Below are 19706 nucleotides of genomic sequence, written 5' to 3'. Positions count from 1 at the left end.
CGCTCTTCCCAGTCCTAGCACACGGACCATGGCACTCTCTGGGTGTATGGTGCGGCACTGGGATCGTCTTACCTTGTTTGGCAGATATGCCACAAATTAAACTCATGCCCTCTCCACATGCCACTCCGATCCCCTTTGCCTGCTCCATCTGCTGCTCTGCTTTCTGCCCCCTGTCCTGTCTGTCCCCTCTCCAATCCCCTATGTGTCACATGCAGAGGCTGCTTGTGCCACTCGTGGCACACGTGCCAGACTCCTGCCATAGTGGGCACATGCTCACACACTCTGAGGACAGGCCAAAATGCAGAGGTCCTTGCTCCTCTCCTGGGATCATATCCTTTCTGGATATGAGCCAGAGCAGCTCTCCCTGTGACTTACACAGCAGCGGTCTGTGCTCTTGGGCTGTAGGTACAAATTCAAACCCAGTGGAGTGGTGTGTGACGCTTGCACAGAGGGCAAATGTATTTCATTTTTATCCTTCTTAATAAAAAGCCTCTGGCAACTGCATGCAACACAACTTGGTAGAAGGAGCATGTACGTTTGCGTGCCTAAATATGCATGTATGTATACTGATATACATTATGTGTCAAGCAGTCAAAATGCTAGATTCCCAGTTTCCTGTGCAATTCCCAGCTAAAAAAAAATGCTAGATTCCCAGTTTCCTGTGCAATTTAATCTCTAGTCCTTTGGGCATTACAGAGTTCAGCTACATGCTTCCATTTTATGTTTCCCTATCAGAGCACAGCATCATTCAGCACACAAAACAGAGGCAGAAATGGGCAGAGTTTAAGTGGCTTGAGCAGCCATGAACCAGGGTGTTTTCTGCTATGTGAGCAATTGGCTTTGCAACCTAAAAGGAAAAAAAAAAGCTCTTTTATGGCAGTATTGTTGGTTGTAGCCGTGTTGGTCTAAGGACATAGGCGGGCAGCGTTTTTTGGGTAGATGTGGCATCTTTTATTAGACCAACTAAATAGCTGGAAAAAAGTTTGCAAGGTTTTGGGTGCAAAAACCCTTTGTCAGGCACTGGGAGACTTTTATAGCACTGTTTAACGTCTAACCAGGATGCTTTTTTGCAGGCTGCTCAAGAAGTTGGATGTCCCCGCGAGGCTGCGCAAGTGTACAAGTGGGGCAGGGGATCTGGCCTGCATCACAGCTGCTCCTTGGATGCAAATGGCTGCTGAGCTAGGCGCAAGCACCGATTTGGGTCTCCAGCTCCAGGTGCCCCTAGAGCAGGGGGCACTGCCGCCTGTGAAGATGGAGGCGCAGGACCTGGCAGGCCCTGAGCCAGGGGACGGAGCAGAGCAAGGCGAAAACCTTCCCCTCCTCGTCTGTTCTGGGACCATTGGGGAGTTGCTGAGATGGGCAGCTCCACACCAGCCCAGGCCTGAGCGGCAGGATGAACTGCCCCAGCGCTGGGAGGTGCAGTGGCAGGAGGTGCTGCAGGCTTTATGGACCCCTCCAGAGGTTGTGCCAGCCACGGTGACCCCACACCTGCCTGTGCTGGTGCCAGGGGAAGACATGGAAGCTTATTTGGCCACCTTTGAGCGTGTGGCCGAGGCCTGCCAGTGGCCCAAAGGGGAGTGGGTGACACGGCTGGTACCAGCCCTCAGTGGAAAAGCCCGGCAAGCCTACAGCAACCTGGAGGCCAGCGACAGCGGGGACTACGGGAAGGTGAAGGCAGCCATCCTCAAGGGGGATGATGCCCCGCTGGAGATGCGGCGCCGGCGCTTCCGCGGCTTCCGCTACCAGGACGGCGAGGGGCCGCGGGAGGTTTGCAGCCGCCTGCGGGAGCTGTGCCAGCGCTGGCTGGAGCCCCAGCGCCGCAGCAAGGAGCAGATGCTGGAGCTGCTGGTGCTTGAGCAGTTCCTGGCCGTCCTGCCCGAGGAGATGCAGGGCTGGGTATGGGAACGCAGCCCCGAAACCTGCGCCGAGGCGGTGGCCTTGGCAGAGGGCTTTCAGCTGGAGCAGCCAGAGGCTGGACTATGGGAGCAGCAGGTGAGGACCTTTAAACCTTATCACCTCTGTGCATGTCAGGGGTGGGGAGGGAAGGAAGGGGCCAACTATATGCACAGGCTCTGGATGGGACAGGTTGAATAGCAGGTCCCATTGCTGTGCTGCAAACCCCATCCATGGTTGGAAATGTCCTCCTTAGAACAGGGAGGCAACGAGGGCTGTCTGTGCAAGGTTTGGGGTGCAGGGGGGTGTTGTACACATGGCACCACCCTGCACAACATATAGTGCGAGTCTGAGAACATACAGGGTTTCAACCAATGGATCGGGAACCTCTCTATATATCTCTATCTATCTACATCTCCTATCTATCTATATAGATAGATAATGATATATTTTTATATATTAATATACATGCACAGACACATGGGTGATAATGAGTATCCTGCTCCTGGAGGAAGGGGACCGTAGCTCTGGGACTCTTCTGTTCAAGATCAGAGCCCGACAGTATGGGGTTGGTCAGGACTTGGAGAGGAGGAGGAGGGTAATGGGTTGTGACGGAGGTATACAAACACAGAGGCTGTGATAGATGGAGAGGAAGATGGCTTTCCAGGATGCTAACACTATATACCAAAACCCACCTGTCTCAGGGTACGATCGTCCTGAGGGCTGCCGCCCACAGGCAGAGTGGAAAGGGGGTGGAAAGTTTGAAGGCGAAGATGCTCCCAGGGGTGGTTGTCTCTGCAAAAATTTAAACCCTCAAGCAAATCTGAACAACTCCACCCCCTATGGCTTCTCCAACTCTTGTCTGTCTCGTTTCTCTTGGAGAAGGTTAAGAGGGGCTGTGATGTCTCGGGTAGGTACGTTTTACATGGGGCCACATCTAACTCGTGTCTGCTACCAGTGGGGTCTTTATCCTCACACAAAGGCAGAACAAAACCCCATGAGGCTGGGAACTGAAGGGAGACATGTTCATGCTGGAAGAAAGTTGCCAGGGTTGAACAAAGAAGGACATCAGCCACGGAGGGCTGCTGTGACAGGGTGGCTTCTCCAACACTTAGAGCCAAAGAAAAATAGGGCTGGAAGGGACATCTGGGGGTCATTTAGTCCAATCTTCCCACTAGAGGCAGGATCATCCTGATCCAAATTATCCTATATAAACCTATTAGAAAAACCACGCAATCAACCTTGACACACAACCACAAGGCACAGCACGCTAGCCTGCCACACGTAAAGGAGGGGGACAACAGTGGCCAGGGTCATGCTGCTGTGAGGGTTGTTAAAACAGGCTTGAGATCCAAGGAAGGGGACCGCACTGCCCCTGCCCCCCTTCCCTTCCCACTGCACCCCACTATGGAGCAAGGCAAAATCCCCCATAGTAGGCATGTCTGCAGGAAACATTGACTGAGCAGTAGCGTGCCAGCACAGACAGTGCTAACACGCTACTGCTCAGTATTATTAGGCTACTGCACGGTAGCTTTATTGCTACTGTGCAATAACCCTGGTTACTGCGCATTTACTTAATACTTGCTAACATATGTACTAAATACATGCACAGTAGTGTCTTGTGTAGACACGCCCACTGTATACCAGTCTGGCCATAGGGTACAATTCCTTCCTGATCCTATATATGACAACTGGTCTGACTCTGACTGGAGAGGCAATAGCCTCTAGCCAGAAATCTCTGGGTTTTAGTCCAGCAGGAGCAAAATCTCCAGCGCTGGCTGCAGCTAACCCCCAGTACCTCTGAGGAAGGCAAAGAAGGAGGGGAAAAAAAAATCCCAACTCCTGACATATGTAGCAGTAGGAGGGCCAAAAACTTCCTGGCTCCATATGGCAACCAGCAAAGCCCAGAAGTATAGGAAATAACCACCGTAGAGCATAGGCATTCCTCCTTTGCAGTCTGTGGATTGAGATGGGGTATTTCTTTATGCAGTCGATGTGCCAGCCTAGCTGGGAACCCTGGGACAGTCTGCAGGGGTCCCTGGGTGGGATTGTCCAGCCTGGGTTATATAGACAGCTGGCCTGGAGAGCTATGACAGGGTGGAAACTACATTTCCTAGAATCCCCTCTTTGGTGGGGCCCCGAGGCCGTAAGTGCTGCATTATGATGCGCGGCAGACTCACGCCTGGCACCTCCTAGGAGAGACACTCAATAGAAGAGCAAAGCAGATCATCAGAAATGCCCAAATCCACATTTTTTTTTTTTTATTCCTCTACATGAGGCACCATTAACCCGTGAAACTTCCCAGCACAAGATTGAATTCAAATCCAAGAGCGTAGCAGGTTTCAACATACGAGGTGGGGAAGATGGCTTTCCAGGATACTAAGAGTGAATACTGAGACCCTTCTGTCTCAGGGTGCAAGCCAATCTTTAGCTACTCAGGGTCATTGCTTCCTGGGGGACCGCTGACCCCCAGATTGTGGGTTCTTCCATTCCTGCCCACTATGCAAGGTTTCAGGCACAAACACCCTTCATCAGGCATTGGAGAAAAATTATAAAAGTTCTCCTAAGTAGAAATTAAAGTTCATATTTCATAGGATTTCACAGAAGAGTCAATAGATGGACAACTCCTCTGGGCAAGAAGTTCATAGCTGGTATGGAGTCTCTGGCCGATCCAGCCTAGCCATTCCTAGGTTCTTAGTCGCACAGACCCCGGGCAGTACTGTGGTCCACCTTAGGAGGACCCCGCTGCAAGAGCATCACCTCATTTAACGTTTGTCTCGGTGTTGCTATCAGTTGTGTGATGCAACACCATGAGCACTGCACACAGTTTATACCAGGGTTATCATCCATGTGTCCTTGCACCACTCCCAGTGTCCGCCTTCCCTGACCCATCCTCGGGGGTCCGGCATAGATCTGCTGTCCTCTCTCCCCTCTTCACACCTACGAGGGCTATTCCCTGTCATGTCCGTTCCCAGACCCAACTCTCCCAGGCCATAGCTCTGCGGTGATGTATTTGGCTTGTCCCTAGGTCATGGTGCGTGTGAAGGTCGAGGAAGTGACCTCGGAGAAGATGGCATCCCCTGGGGCATTCTGGGAATCTCCTGGCTCCCACCTGGAGCAGCCACCATCCCGTCCTGAGCACGTGCCCCCAGTGGAAGAGGAGGCAGGACAGGGTGAATCCCGTGGGCCTCAGTATGAACCGACTCGTATCATCAAAGAGGAACCCCAGCCCCTCCAGGAAACGGGTAATAAGCTGGGTATGGGGCAAGGCGGGAGCTTCTTAGGAGTAGCTGGGAGGGGACTGCAGTGCCTGGCATGGAGATGCTGGGGGGAATGCAGTGGCCTGAGAGGATCTTATGAGAGAGAGAAAAACTGAAAGACACATAATGACATTTATCAAAATAAAACCACCGAGGCAGGTTACTTCTCCATCATTAAATGAAATGAAAAACCAATGTTCCTACTTGAAACAATTATGAATTTTCTCCACCCAAAAAACAGAAAGAGCAAGTACACATTTTTGAATGCAATGAATCATCCACCTGTAGCTCCCAAATTGGAGTATAAAACGAACTAGAGCATAGTAGTTCCAGACTTCACAGCTTTTGCCGATAGCTTTTTTGGGGCCAGAAAGGAATTTTTTTCAGCTCATGACTGCTACTTGTTGCGGGGGTGGGGGTGGCAGTCACCTCCCTTGAGGCATTGGGACATGAGCCACTGGTAAGGCTGGGTCTCCTGCCAGTACCAAAAAACCCAGAGATCCATGGGTAGATAGTCTTGCTCTACCACACAAGGTCATACCTATTGCCAGATTTAGGGTCAGGAAGAACATTTGCCCTTGGATCAGACTGGCACAGACTTTTGCCCCTCTCTGTAGTGTGGGGTGCATCCCTTTCCTAGGCTTTGTAGAGTGCATATATACAATATATAGTTTGTAGGTGTATTGGTCTAGAGGAAAAAGCAGTCAGGACTCACAGTAGAAATGGTAACTTTTATTAGACCAACAAGATTTTTGCACAAACAAACAAACAAACAAACCAACCCCAAAAACCTTTATTTGCAAGCTTTCAGGCACAAACATCTGTCATCAGGCATCAGAGAAAAAAAAAAAAAAAGATTGTAAAAAGTTCTCCTAAGTAGAAATGAAAGTTCATATTGCATAGAGGAGTCAGTAGATGGAAAACTCCTCTGGGCAGTGAGTTCATAGCTGGTCTGGAGTCTCTCACCTATATGCAAGCATCTGTGATGATACAAGTCACCTTGAAACAGAGACAGGGGCAGTGTATCAGGTGGTCACAGCTGCTTCCTGCTTGGGAACATACAAACATTTTTTTTTTTTTTTTTTTTTTTTTTTTTTTTTTTTGTTTTTTTTTAATGAAAAGGGCTAAAATTCAGTGTCTTCCATGTGTCAGGTATCCAGGTTGTAGCCATATTGGTCTAAAGAAAAAAAATGTTCTTCCTCTAGACTGTATTGGTCTGGAGGAAAAAAAAAAAAAAAAATATGAACCATCATTTCTACCCAGGAGAACTGTTCCAATCTTTTCTCCAATGCCTGATGAAGGGTGTTTGTGCCTGAAAGCTTGCAATTAAAGAATTTTTTTTTGCAAAAATCATGTTGGTCTAATAAAAAGATATCATCTCTACTACGAGCCCCAATTGCTTTATATACAATATTACATTGTTAATATACATCAACAGTAACATTGGGCACGTTGACACAAGATGCTTACTGAATATTAGCTGAATAACACTGCGCAGTAGTGTGTCACAGCAGAACTCATGCTAATAGCCTACTGTGCAGTGTCATTTGGCTAATATTCAGTAACTGTTACTAAATAGCTATGCTCCAGCGCAGTAACTCTACTGCACATTTAGTTAGTGCTCTATTAAGTGAGCACTAAATTAATTGCGCAGTATCTAAAGGTGCATTAATGAGTGTGTAGATGCGCCCACTTTATATTAGGTAATAAAATTAATGAGTTTGTGGTTCCTGGTAAAAGCATACAATGAAAGCAGACATTCTACTAATTTAAACAAAAAGTAAAACTGAGCAGAATATGATGATGAAAAAAAATAGATCAAATAAAGCATTATAAAGCAATGGAGTCAAAAATTAAAAGCAGGGGATTCTATTTGATTTTGGCCCTTATTTGTGTGCAGGTATACCTACAGACTATATGTAACAGGTTGCCCTCCCCAGCAGCATTTTTTGTTGTTGTTGTTTTTGTTTTTCTGTGTTTGCCATCTGCAGCCTATGAGGAGTGCCCTTGAAGTCCCTTAATGCTTCTTGTATCCCACTGTTAGAGTGCCCTTGAAGTCCCTTAATGCTTCTTGTTTCCCACTGTTCCTCTGCCTGCCACGTCTTGATGTAAATATTATACAGATGTTCTTACAAGTAGGAGACTGCCTATTGTATTCCTATGTTGGGGTTCTCAGCCACCATGGGTCTTGCCCCCTGTCTTTCTCTAGCTAGGTCTACCAGTGTAAAACCTACCACATAGGGTTTGACACTGAGACTCTAGCTCCTTAATCTTGGGGGCTCATGGCCCTCCTTTTACTTCCCTTATGGATCCCAAGCTCTCTGGCCTAGAGACCCATCCACTAGCCCCACAGCTGGCGGGTCACAAGTTCAAGGCTGGGCAGCGGCCCCACACCCCCACTGGCCCAGCCCAAAAGCACACACCTGCACCCACTGGTGCACCAGGCCCCCTTGGCCTTTTATGACTGCACCCAAGGCACTAATGAGGCCTCCTTCTCCCCTACAGCCTCGACCACAAACCACCAGTCTCGATCCACAAATATATATATAAACAGTAAGTCCATGGGTAGTAGCCACACAAAAAAAGTAGAAATTAAAGAAGGCAACATGCCAGCTTACATTTCTTCGTGGCTTGGTGCTTCGTCTGCGATGCTCCTCCCTGTGGCACTGTCGCCACTTCTCTGAGACTCATCAAGAGTTCCCTTCTCGCAGCAGCCAGACCAGCAGCTAAGCCTCTCCATGGAGCTCACATGCACAATCTCCTTCCCCTTCAGCCACTGCCTCCAACTGCTGCCAAGCCCAGGGTTTTTATAGTTCTGGTCCGCCCCCTTCCAGTCACCTGACTAGCTGGCCAGGCTCAGCTTTTAACCCCTACCTTGCCAGTAGGCTGGGCCCAGAAAGTTCTGGCCTTAAAGGGACCGGCTGGCTTTCTGGTAACAGGGTTAGGGTTCCCTGTTTCACTATAGTAGGACAGACTGTGAGTTGTTAGAACGAACAAGACCAGAAATAGTGATTTAAGTCACCTCTCTCATTCTTCCTGCACGAATGTATCCTGTCTGACTAGGGTTCAACACCATCTACCTATGATGACTGTAGATCTCATTAGAGAGCTAGAAAAAATACCGATTGGTATACCAATACCAATACTAGACTGTGAAGTCTAATAATGGCCTCCTGTTGTTTGTGCTTTTGTGCTCCAAATCAATAGGTTTCTAGGCCAAAACATTACTTTATTACTCTCCAAAAAAAAATGTAAGTTTGGGAAAATCTCACTGCCTGTGTATCTGTCTGCAGCCTGGTGTCTTTAATTCTTAAATTTGTATCTTGTTTTAAACATGAAGGATATATTGGGTCTGTAACTGTCAGCACATTTCCCAGGCCATTTGTCTGGAGGAGCGTATAAATGCTATTTTACCATCTAAATAAGGATTTCTTGGGAAGAAATGTACTTCTTAGGGCATGTGACAGGGGTACAAGCTCGAAATGTTATTCAATAGGTTAGAGTTCTTAATTGAGCTAAAGTGCTCACATTAAGCAGCCCTGTTTCAGATCACATAAGACTTCTTATCATGGAGTTTGGTAGAGATAAAAAAAAACACTTTAAAAAGTCATTTTTTTTTCTATTTTGGAACGAACCGTGGAGTCAGCACCCCATAGCTGGTACCATATGTTACCCATCCATATGGTATGGTCAGGCTAGGCTCTTTGGGTAGATGGGATATCTTCTATTGGACCAATGGAGTAGTTAGGAAAAGGTTCTTTGCAAGCTTTTGGGTGCAATCCCCCTTCTTCAGGCATGGGGAGTCTCCTATGGCATTGTGTAAGGTGTCCTTACTGCTTTGCATATTGTTCCTTGTAGTTGTATATTAACGTCAGACTCCAAATTTGAACCAGCATCACTCACACATTATTAGATGCTCACCGGAGCAAAGACATTGGAGGATGTGTTTTTCTCTGATAAGGATACAAGAACTGGATTCCCTCCACCGTCTCCACACCAAAGTCCCTACGTGATGCTCGGCAAGTCCTGTAATCTTGGTCAAAGTCCTTAGTCACTTTGTCTTCCTCTGTGTCCGGGTGGCCAAGTTGAGACCCTTGGGTCTGAGTCCCAGACATGCTGGGCACTCAGCTGTGGCAGAGGTCAAGGGGAGCTCTGCTCGCACATACAGGGTGCGCTAAAACAATAAGGCTCTGAAAAATGCAGTGGGCATTTTTTCTGGCTGTTTTAGTTTTAATCACTCTATGTGTGGAAATAGGGGTGGTGATGATGCCCTGCCCCAGAGGAGTGCTTGGCAGATAAATTCACAGATGTTTATAAGTGCAGAAGATGTGCAGTGAGGGCAGGGCAGAAGATCCCACGAAGAGCTGATCGTTCTGCATTCAGTGCGTGGTTTGTATGGTGCGCAGTAGGGCCCGCAATGATGAATGGGAAGGATAAAAAGACCCATTGAAAGCTGCCTATTCAGCGAGCATCATCCATCCTGTGCACTGAATGGAGCACTGAGTTCCTGCTCTCCCCCACCTGCTTCTCTCCGTCTTAACCCTTTTCCTAACCTTCCTACACCCTCTTTTTCCTGTCTCCCCACCCCCTCACCTATTACGGCTTTGCCCCTTTTCCTGCCCCTGGCTCCTGCTTGCATTTCGAGTTTGCTATGAGGCTGTTTCTCTACCACCCTCCCTCTGATTCCTCCGTCCTCTGGGGGATTGGGAAGAACAAGTGTTGAGGGGTTTTTTTCTTTCTTCTGATAATTCCTGACATACTAGAGGAGCCACAGAGGGCTGGGATAAAACTGAGGTCAAACCAGTATTTGGAAAAAAAAAAGTTTAGACAGAATGAACTGAGGAGCTTTCAGACTGGTTAGTCTGATGTTTGTCCTGGGCAAAATTATTGAGAGGGCAATAAGCCATGTTATCAGTGGGGGAAAAAGAGATGACAGAATAATGAATAACACTCAACATGGTTTTGTGGAAAATAGGTCACATCAAACAGTTCTGCATATTCTTTTTTTGGGTGAACTCACAAGCTGTTGTGCTAGAAGTAACTGTGGCTTTTGTCTTAGCCCAGGGGTAGACAAAATGCGGCCCTCCAGGCCATTCTATCCAGCCCGCAGGGCCCCTAAAAAATTTAGAAAATCAATATTTCTCTGCCCCTGTGTCGCTGGTAGGCGTTGTAGGGCCTTGGTGCCTTCTTTGTGGGTACCTTGCCCGTCAGCGACATCAGGGTGAGACCCAGTCTCAGTGCTGCCTAGATGGTCCAGGCGCTGCCCCTTCTCGCCTGCCATGTCTTTGAAGAGGTGCTCTTGGCCTGAAGCTATTTGATATTTTCATCAGTGAACTGGAAGGAAGTAGAAAAATTGTTAGCAGTAAAATTTGTAGATAACACCAAAACCCCCGCCAAAAAACCCGGCAGAGTGATATATAGCCACGAGGACAAGTCTGTTATATGGAGCAATCAGAATCAGTCAAGTGGCCTAATTTGTGCAACATGTATTTATATCCAGTCCAAATGCATGGCCATTCATCTAGGAGTGAAAAGTCTAGGTCACATATATGGAATAGAGGGGCACTTTGGAGAGATGTAGGAGCCACAGTAGATCAACAGTTTAGTTATGAGTTTCCTGCCTGATGGTATAGCTAAGGGGGCAGGCATAACCTTTTGATGCATATGCAGGGGTATATGGAGTAGGAGGTTGAATTACCTCCATCTACAGTGTTAGAGAGGCCAGTAAGGGAGAGAGTGTCTAGTTTTGATCTCCACACTTCGAAGGAGATGTTGAAAAATGAGTTCAGAAAAGAAATAAGAGAACGACAGGGAGTAAATTGGGGGAAAAATGAAGAAGTGTGTGAAAACGAAGAAAATACTGTCAGAATTATTTGCAGTCTGGAGAATGCGTCCTAGGATGAGAATTAAGATTTTTCTATTGATATTTGATACTTAGAGGTTGGACTCTGTCTCCTCCTAATTTGCCTATGGAGATTTTCTATTGATTTTCAAGAGGTGGTCGGATAGATATCTGGCTGGGATATTATGATCTCAGCACTTGTTCCTGCCCAGGGCAGGGGGTCGGACTTGATGATCCGTTCAGGTCCCTTCTGACCCTAGAAACTATGAAACTATGATCGTCAAATAACTATTTTTTTTGTGATTTCTTGCTCTAATAAAAGATATCATCTCTGACCGAAGAGTTCTAAAGTTTTGCATTTCTTTTTGTCTCAGACCAACACGGCGACCAAATACATCCCTGAAATAAATAACTACACATTTACCCCCAACTCATCCATTTGCCAGAGAATTTTACTTTAGCAGGTGAAGGGACAATGGATGGCAGCTGGGAATGGGCAGGGATTGGCATCTGGGGTTGGGCAGTAGCGGTCTGATATGGGCTATTGGGCCAGATAGTGACTAAGGAGGGAATAAGCTGGGTCTAGACTCTAGGGGAGCTGAATCAGGAAGGCTTGCTTTCTCCTTCCCTAGGGACACAGGACTGGAAGGGAGCTCCTGGGTGATCCAGCCCAGTCCCATGCTGTTACAAGTAACCACATCATCTAATCCTGCTTGTAACCACCATGATGCATCTTAAAAACCAGTTAGGTTTCTTGCCCCACTTCTTCTCCTATTATGACCCTGCCTAGAAGCTGAAGAGAGAAGTTGGTCCTTGGGGAATTTCAACTCTCCTCTCCCCATAAATAGAGTAATGATTATTAATGATTTCCTTTGGAAATCCTTTGGCTTGCATTTATGCCAGAAGTCTAACGGGAGGCTCATAGTTGTCCCCCCACCCAGCCTTGAAACAACAAACTTTCCATGGCCTCCCCAGGTATCTGCATCGTGATGATTTCTAGTGACATGAACACATTTCATGTTTTCCACAGGGCCCCTACCTCATTCAGACCCCAGGATGGATGGTGATCATGGGATGGGTAAGCTACTTGATCCTACTTATTCACCTTTCGGCCCCAAGCATTAGTCATTTTACATCATCCAAACCTGAATGCCGACTACAGAGCTATTCATTCCCTGATAGGGTTTTCTAGGCTACTTTCATCATGTACCTTTCCAGCACGTCTGTAAAGTTGGGAAGGATTACTGTCCTCCCTTTTACGCATAAGGAATCAAGGACAAAATGATCAGAGGTCACCACTAATCCTAGGTGCCCCATTTTGGGATAGCTTTTCAGGATATTGAGTCTTTGTATAGTACTTTGTAAGTTCAGACCTACAATTAACCTTTGTTTCAACTGTGACTGATTAGCACTTCTGCAAATCAGGCTGGTGCTGCTACGTATTGGGCACCCAGCAAATGAGGAACACACAGCAATTTCTTATGAAAACTTTGGTACATGTGACTTGACCAGCATTACATAGGAACTCTGCGGCAGAGGCAGGGATAGAGCTCAAGTTCCCCAGGATAGCTTCAACTTCCTTAATCATTAGATTTTCATTCCCTGCAGTCTCCTTTCTTATTCACTGTGCCCTTCCTCCTTCTGCAACTATTGCAGCCGGCATCCTGCAGATAGCAGCCTTGTTTACTGCCCTGTCCTGATTGATCCCTAGAGCTCAAAACCGTCTTTAGTGCACCAGGAAGGCTTTTAAAGCGTCAGGGAAACCCACACGTGCAAACAGTAATGCAAGAAAGGGGAAATGTCATTACACGTGCAAGCGCCCCGTCTGTGCTGAAGGAGGCAGGGGTACTATGGGGAAAACAGTCTGCGGTCATGTGCATTAAAAAACATATTGTAATACAGAGGCACAAAGAAGCCAGTTTAAAGCTGCACAGACCTCCTTTCCTAACAATTTCAGTATTCTTTTAATATTGTTTTTGGGTTGTAACTTCCTAGATGTATTTTGACTTAAAATCCTTCACCCTTCTCTGCCTCTGCTCCAGCCTGAGTTCTCTTTCTTCAACCTGATTGACCAACACCGCACATAGCATTTCAGATAAGGTCTCGTCCGTGCCTTGCACCGTGACTTTGATAGCTAGCAACCTAGAACTGGAAGAGGGCTCCTGGCCCACCAACCATCTTTTAATTCAAAGACCATTAGGAAACCCCTCTCAGTCGTCTTTTCTCTAAATTAAATATAATCCCAGTTTCTCCAACCTTTCCTTGCAATTCATGTTCTCTACCCTTCTGGTTATTTTTTTTCCTCTTTGCTGGACTCTTGCCAGTTTTTCCACATTTTCCCACAACATCAGGCTTCAATACTGTTGAACAGAGTGGACAAATCACTCCCCTTGATTGCAGGTGACTTTCTTAATATAGACCCATACTCTAGTAGCCTTCTTTCTGCAGCAATATGCCACTGTTGATCGGTAATCTGCAGGGATCCTGATTTTCTCTGATAAAACAAAAATCTCCACTTTTTAACCCACTAATGTGTGTGTTTGTGTAGAGTGGTGTTTCATTTTAATCATGGAAAATATGGATTTTGGGGTTACTTTTTTTATATCTGAAAATTGGGGATTTTTTTTTTCTATCAGACAAAACCAGGATCCTTGGTAATCAGCTTGCAGTCCATTATAACCCCAAGTATTTTTCTGCACTCCTGAAGCGTAGCCAGCAATGACGGGAGAATTGGCGCACACATCCTGCAGCCACAGAGAGGTAGAGAGTCACTTGGTGGCTATCCTGTACACAGCATACCGTCACTGATAGGAGCTATGAGGACTTGGATGGCCATCCCTTGCCCATACCAGTGCTGGAACACAATCAACGCAGGGCGAATCTTTGGTGGATTTAACAGCCAAGTTGTAACCAGTGTCTCCTAAACATGTGCAAACAGATTTTTGGAGGCCTGTGATTTTTAATGGATTTAATAACAACTGAATAATTTAATAACAATAGTGAAAAGTGCATTCCTAGCTCAAGTGTGGTGCTCTAACAGTTCAAGCAAATGTTGCGTGGAGTATTATAAGCAAAAGTCATGATTCTCAACCCGGGTGCCGTGGCACCCTGGAGTGCCTTGAGAGCCTTTCAAGGGTGCCGTGGGGTGCCACACAACGTTAGCACCATTTGGTGTGCAAGCATGTTTCACAAGATAAAGTCAGATATTCCAAATAGAAAGCCACAATGTTAAAAATATTCTGGCTTGGTGCGGGCATGATATGGTTTTTTGCAGGCAAAACATTGCTTTATTACCTTCCTGCAGACAAAAACTGACTGAAAAGTAAGCTGACATTTCCCAAGGGGTGCCTCAAGTCTGTTGAGAGGTAGCTTAAGCCTAAACAAGGTTGAGAACCAGTGATCTAAAGCAAAATAAATCCTGCCCACTGCACCCTTTCCCTTCCAGGTGGAGTAATAATATCCCTCGACCTATTGAAATGCACACACGAATATATTCCATAGCACCGAATTGTTTTTAACTCTCCTAGTAAAGATAAACAGGTGCCTTTTTTAATTATTTTGAATTAGGAGGGAATTGCCAACCTGGAGTCACTGCAGCGGTTTCCAAGGGATTGCAGAGCTGCAGGGTGGGGCCCACTGGCCCACGGGTTGCTGGTGTGAATTTAGCTAAGCCTGAGGGTTTGCTTTGATGTCAGGTGGACAGGCATTTCCTACCTAGCCTATTTTTCATGGAAAACTTGGGGACTAGGGGATGGAAGGGAGGGGGTGATGGGATAGGGTTGGTCCCAAGAGTTTTCTTTCTGTGGAAAACGTTGATTTTGGTACACCCACCATGTCTCTAGGGGCTTGTATTTATCCAGAGAAGCCAAAGCAAGCTTTTCCCCTGTACAGTGGTTTATTGGAATATTATCCATCAGGCAATATTAACGAGAGCAGCTACGTACAGCAGGGAATACACCACTATACACACTACAGGATGGTGTGGTCTCAGGGCCCTCCAAATCCATCCTCAGGGTTTGGGGCAAGTTCCAGGCTCTAGTTTTGTGTGTGGGAGTTTTATATAGTTCAAGTTCAAATTTCTGTTTTCCCACCCGGTTGTCTGAGATGAGGATCTCTTGGCTAATTCAGTAGGGAGCAGGGAAACTGAGGCATTGTTCTTTCCCAGGGTTGCCGTATTAGCACTGGGCGCAATCATTGGCCTATGCATCTCAACTCCCTTCAAACTAGGTGCAGCTACACATGCACATTTACTGTGCAGTATCTGAAATTACTGCATAGTACAGGCATACGTCTACACGTGCACACCCGTACTGCGCAGTAAATATGGCGACATATGCCGACTTGGGCATAAATTTGATACCTGCATGATGCCAGGTATCAAATGATGCAGGTATCAAATTTATGCCCAATTAGTTCCTGCACAGCAATGCACGTATAGACGCCTTACTGTGTGGTAACACTGCGTGTGTGGACTGACTTGGGATGAACGTTAGTCCCAAGTCAGTCTATGCACAGTGTTAATACGCCTTAATGCCTGCATATGTAGATGCTGGCTTATTTCTGCTTACTAATCAGTAACTTACTGTGCAATAAATTTAAGCTGGTGTAAATGGACATGTAGACACGCACGCTGTCTCTCTCAATCCTTGTCTCTCGCATGCTAATCATTGTGATTCAGAATGAACTGCTTCTGGGATCAGAGTACTTGGGAGGAGGAATATAGTGGCACACCCAGCACAGCAAAAAGAGGTGCGGGGTATTCAAAACTCCCCAGCAATTTCCCCCAGGAAAAGCCATAAACACCCAAAAAACAATTTGGCTCTGTTTCCACAGCCCCTTTGGGGAGGGGTAACTTGCCTGTGACAGGAGGTGACAATCCCCTTCTCAAAATCACCAGATTGGCTTGCAAATCACTGGCTGAAGTGATTTGCAAGCAGTGATTCTCAACCAGGGTTTTCTTTAAAACAAAACCCATGAGATTCCAAGCAGCGATTCTCAACCAGGGTGCCTGGGAATCCCTTCAAGGGCGCCATGGGAAGACACTCAATATTAACACTGTTGAGCATGCAAACACGATGCACAAGATAAACCCAGAGATGTCAAACAGGAATCCACTGTTTTAAAACCATTCGGGCCTTCTGTGGTCCCTCGGAGGTCTTTGCAACAGAAGAAATGCTCTGTTCGTTTTCACTCCTTTTTTCACTACAAAAAAATAAGAGCTTGCCATTTTCCGAGGGGCGCCTTGAGTCTAACGAGGGATGCCTTGAATCAAGAAAGGTTGAGAATCACTCATTTAAAACATGGAATACAAAATATATTCTCCTCCTGCATCTGAAGCCGGGTGTGGGGAGCAGGGCATCACATTGCACAGCCATTTCCCCTGCAGCTAATGCTTGGCTTTTCTCTCTCCTAGTTCTGGCCAGAAACCTCGTGCCATGTGCAAGCCCCCAGCTGGAGGTGACAGAAGCCTTGAGGCCCAGCGCGGCATCCCTAGGAAGACCCAAAGGCAAAGGCTCACGGGCCCCGCGCAGGGCAGGGCAGCAGCACGGCAGCCCAGCAGAGCAGCAGCCGGTGGAGCCACCCACTCAAACTGCTGTGGGCGATACTGGGAAGCCTGAAGCCCAGCCCCGGCCGTTCAAGTGTGCCGAATGCACCAAGACCTTCTGCCGCAGCTCGGACCTCGTGCGTCACCGGCGGATCCACCGCGGAGACCGGCCGCACCACTGTGCCGAATGCGGGAAGAGCTTTGTGCGCAACTCCCACCTGCTCATCCACCAGGTCATCCACCGCGGCGAGCGCCCTTTCCTCTGCGGCCAGTGCGGCAAGAGCTTCAGCCAGAGCTCCACCCTCACCCGCCACCAGCGCATACACACGGGTGAGAAGCCCCACCGCTGCCACCAGTGCGGCAAGAGTTTTGGCCGCAACTCCAACCTGACGCGGCACCAGCGCCTGCACGCGGCCGAGCGGGTCTACCGCTGCGCTGGCTGCGGCGAGGCCTTCCGCAGTCGTGGCCTCCTTATCTCCCACCAGCGCCGCAGCAAGAAGGAGCGGCCCGAGGCCTGCCGCAAGCGCACGGCCCCAGCCTAGCCCATGGTGGGGTCTGCTCCAGCGTCCCCAAGGCTCCCAGTATAGGGGCGTCCCCAGCTCTGGGCTCAAGCGGTGATGTTGCAGGGGCAAAGGTGATGGGAAGGTGGCATGGTCGTCCTGGGGTGGGGGACTGTCAGACTGTACTGTGCCTACCTGCCTGTCCCAGCACCCTCGATCCATCCATCCACCCACCTGCCCCTGCCAGCACACTCCCTACAGACTGCTGACACCGAGGCTCCTTCCTGGGAGTGGGGGCCATCTCTTTCCCCTCTTGGGGGTGCTTTGTTTTTTGCCCTGCCCCTGGGAGCATTTTGGCCCAAGGGTGAGCGGGCCAGAGTGCTGCTAGCTCCTGCAACAAGGGCTGCACGTAATCTGCCACCCCCGCTACACCCACCACGGTCTGCCGCACCTCTATGTAGACGAATCAAGACTGTGAGCCACGTTGGATGAGACTCCAGCCCAGCACGCTGGGCCACCCCTGCTAGGTGACTGGTGGGAGTGCTAGCAGTTCTCCAGGCTGGGGGGATTTTTTAAAGACTTGCTTTTATTATAAGTCACCGACTATGATGGCTGTGCATGTCGGGTGATGGGGTGAGCTGACTGGGGGGGGGGTGACTTAATTTATTGTTGCTCTTATTTATATTACTGCAGTGCCTGACAGGCCCTAGTGGGAAATGTGGCCTCGTTGTTGCAGGCACTCAGCGGGCCAGGACATCACGCTGGCTGCCGCAGCAGAGAGACACAGGGGCAGAAGGTCCCTGCCCTGGGGAATTTGGCACTCTGGGGCTGCCCAGAGGAGAGACGGCCCAGCCGGAGTCTGACAGCAGGTCGGTGGGAGCGTCGGGAATATGACCCAGGGCTCCTGCATGCCTACCCAGTGCCTGCCCCACTCAGTGTCTTGCCCTACACATAGGGCGATGTTTAGGTGGAAGTACGTGGGGGAACAGCTGGTGGGATTGGGCAGGGCCCTTGCTCTGGGCTGGACATGGGAGAGATGCTGTGAATGTGTTGAAGAAATAAATGCCATAAGTGGGACTTGCAAGACCCCCCCCTCCTTGCAAACACCAGCTGTCTGGTGTCTCCATCACTTGCCCATACCAGTGCTGAATAACAGCAGGGGCCAGCAGATAACTGCAAGAGCTTTCACACATGCACATGCCCTCCTGTGGCCATGGGAGACCCAGGTGAGTACAAGCCATACCAAGGAGTGGGGGAAAGGGGGTTCCCCCACATGTGGACGGATTAACAATCATGGTCTGCAGGGTGCCAGGCGAAGTGCCCCATCTTTCTAGCCCAGCCTGTCCCCCTGTACTAAACATGAAAGTAACTGCCTGAGGTCGTGTGTGTGTGTGTGTGTGTGTGTGTGTGTGTGTGTGTGTGTATGTGTGGGGGGGGGGTGTCAGGGGAGGGGACACGCATCATTCTTGGTGGCTGTTTTACAGATGGGGTGAGTGAGTTGTAGACAAGAGAGAGGGGACCCCCCTTCACAGTCACACCACAGATCCCAGTGATCCTCCCTCCCGGTACTCCACGTTTTAGCCCATCTCAAGCTGGGACCAGAACCAAGGCATCCTGGCGCCCAGTCCATTGCTCTAGCCCCTAGGCCCCAAGACCTGGGATGCAAACGCACCCTTCCTGAGACCCAGCTTCCCTTCTCTAAGTCACGGGATTCCTCTTCTCTCCCCAGCTCACAGATAAGACCCAGGGCCAGATCCAGATGCACAGACAGGTGCAGCTTGCAGTAATGTGTTGCACGTTACACTGTGTGCTGTGCTGCTAATTAGCAGCGCTGGGGCAAAATTTGCTGCTGGGATTTGTCGTGGAAACACACGCAGAGTACTTTTGGGTCAGGTCAGCAGAAACTTTTATTCAAATGAAACTACAGCTGTAGGGGGGACCCCAAAGTGACTTGGATTTCCCAAGCACTTGGAAGGGGTCCCCCCCAAGAGCAAAATCAGGAGGCTTATATACTTTTTAACAGTCGCTTACAACTCATGTGATCATATAGTGGAGTTTGCTAGAAAAAGCAGCTACAAACACTAGCTCATTACTGCTTTGCTGTTATCAGGATGGGAATTATGGGGGAGACAAGGTTAGTTCACAAAGCGAAACACAAACACTCTCTTCTTGCCCCTGGAAATCAGAGTTTGTACATACTGTGGAGTCAGAAAAAAAAAAATGCCTTAAACTTTGATCATACGAGTTATAAGATGACGTAACCGCTTTGTGGGGAATTGCTGGCTCTGTACAGTAGAACAGATAAGGGAAAGTGCTTGTTCTTTGTAACTCTCCTGCAACTGCTTCGCTCACTGCGGCCTTGAAGATAGCAGAAAAAAAAAGTATGTACAACTCTGATTTCCAGGTGCAAGAATTGTTATAATCCAACATGGGCTGACATTAATCAGCTCGTGCGATCCATTTTGCCCAAGGAAACTATGCTGCGTCTGTACACTGCCTCTACTTGGCCAGATCAAAACCCAGGGACTGGCCAAGACTTTATTGACAAGAGAAATGCTTTGGTTCGGGCAGTTCTCACAATTTGCCCGAAAAAGGCAGACTGGACCAAAATAAATACCTGTAAACGAAACAAAAATGAACACCCCAATGATTATTTGGAACGCCTC

General features: G+C 48.3%; 1 protein-coding gene across 1 annotated transcript in view; it reads left to right on the top strand.

Moving 5' to 3' along the window:
- The window catches only part of LOC102370857 (zinc finger protein 420-like), a 31339-nt gene extending 12968 nt beyond the window's left edge, over positions 1–18371 (top strand). The window contains exons 6-9 of the mRNA XM_025195411.1: positions 1074–1992; positions 4922–5138; positions 12026–12073; positions 16409–18371. Coding sequence (XP_025051196.1) covers positions 1074–1992; positions 4922–5138; positions 12026–12073; positions 16409–17082 — 1858 coding nt within the window. The 3' untranslated portion in view covers positions 17083–18371. The remainder of the gene's footprint in view (positions 1–1073; positions 1993–4921; positions 5139–12025; positions 12074–16408) is intronic.
- The last annotated feature ends 1335 nt before the right edge of the window (positions 18372–19706 follow it).

Source organism: Alligator sinensis, unplaced genomic scaffold (genome assembly GCF_000455745.1).
Source record: "Alligator sinensis unplaced genomic scaffold, ASM45574v1 scaffold581_1, whole genome shotgun sequence".
Classification (NCBI taxonomy): Eukaryota; Metazoa; Chordata; order Crocodylia; family Alligatoridae; genus Alligator; species Alligator sinensis.
This window is presented reverse-complemented; position numbering and strand designations above follow the sequence as displayed.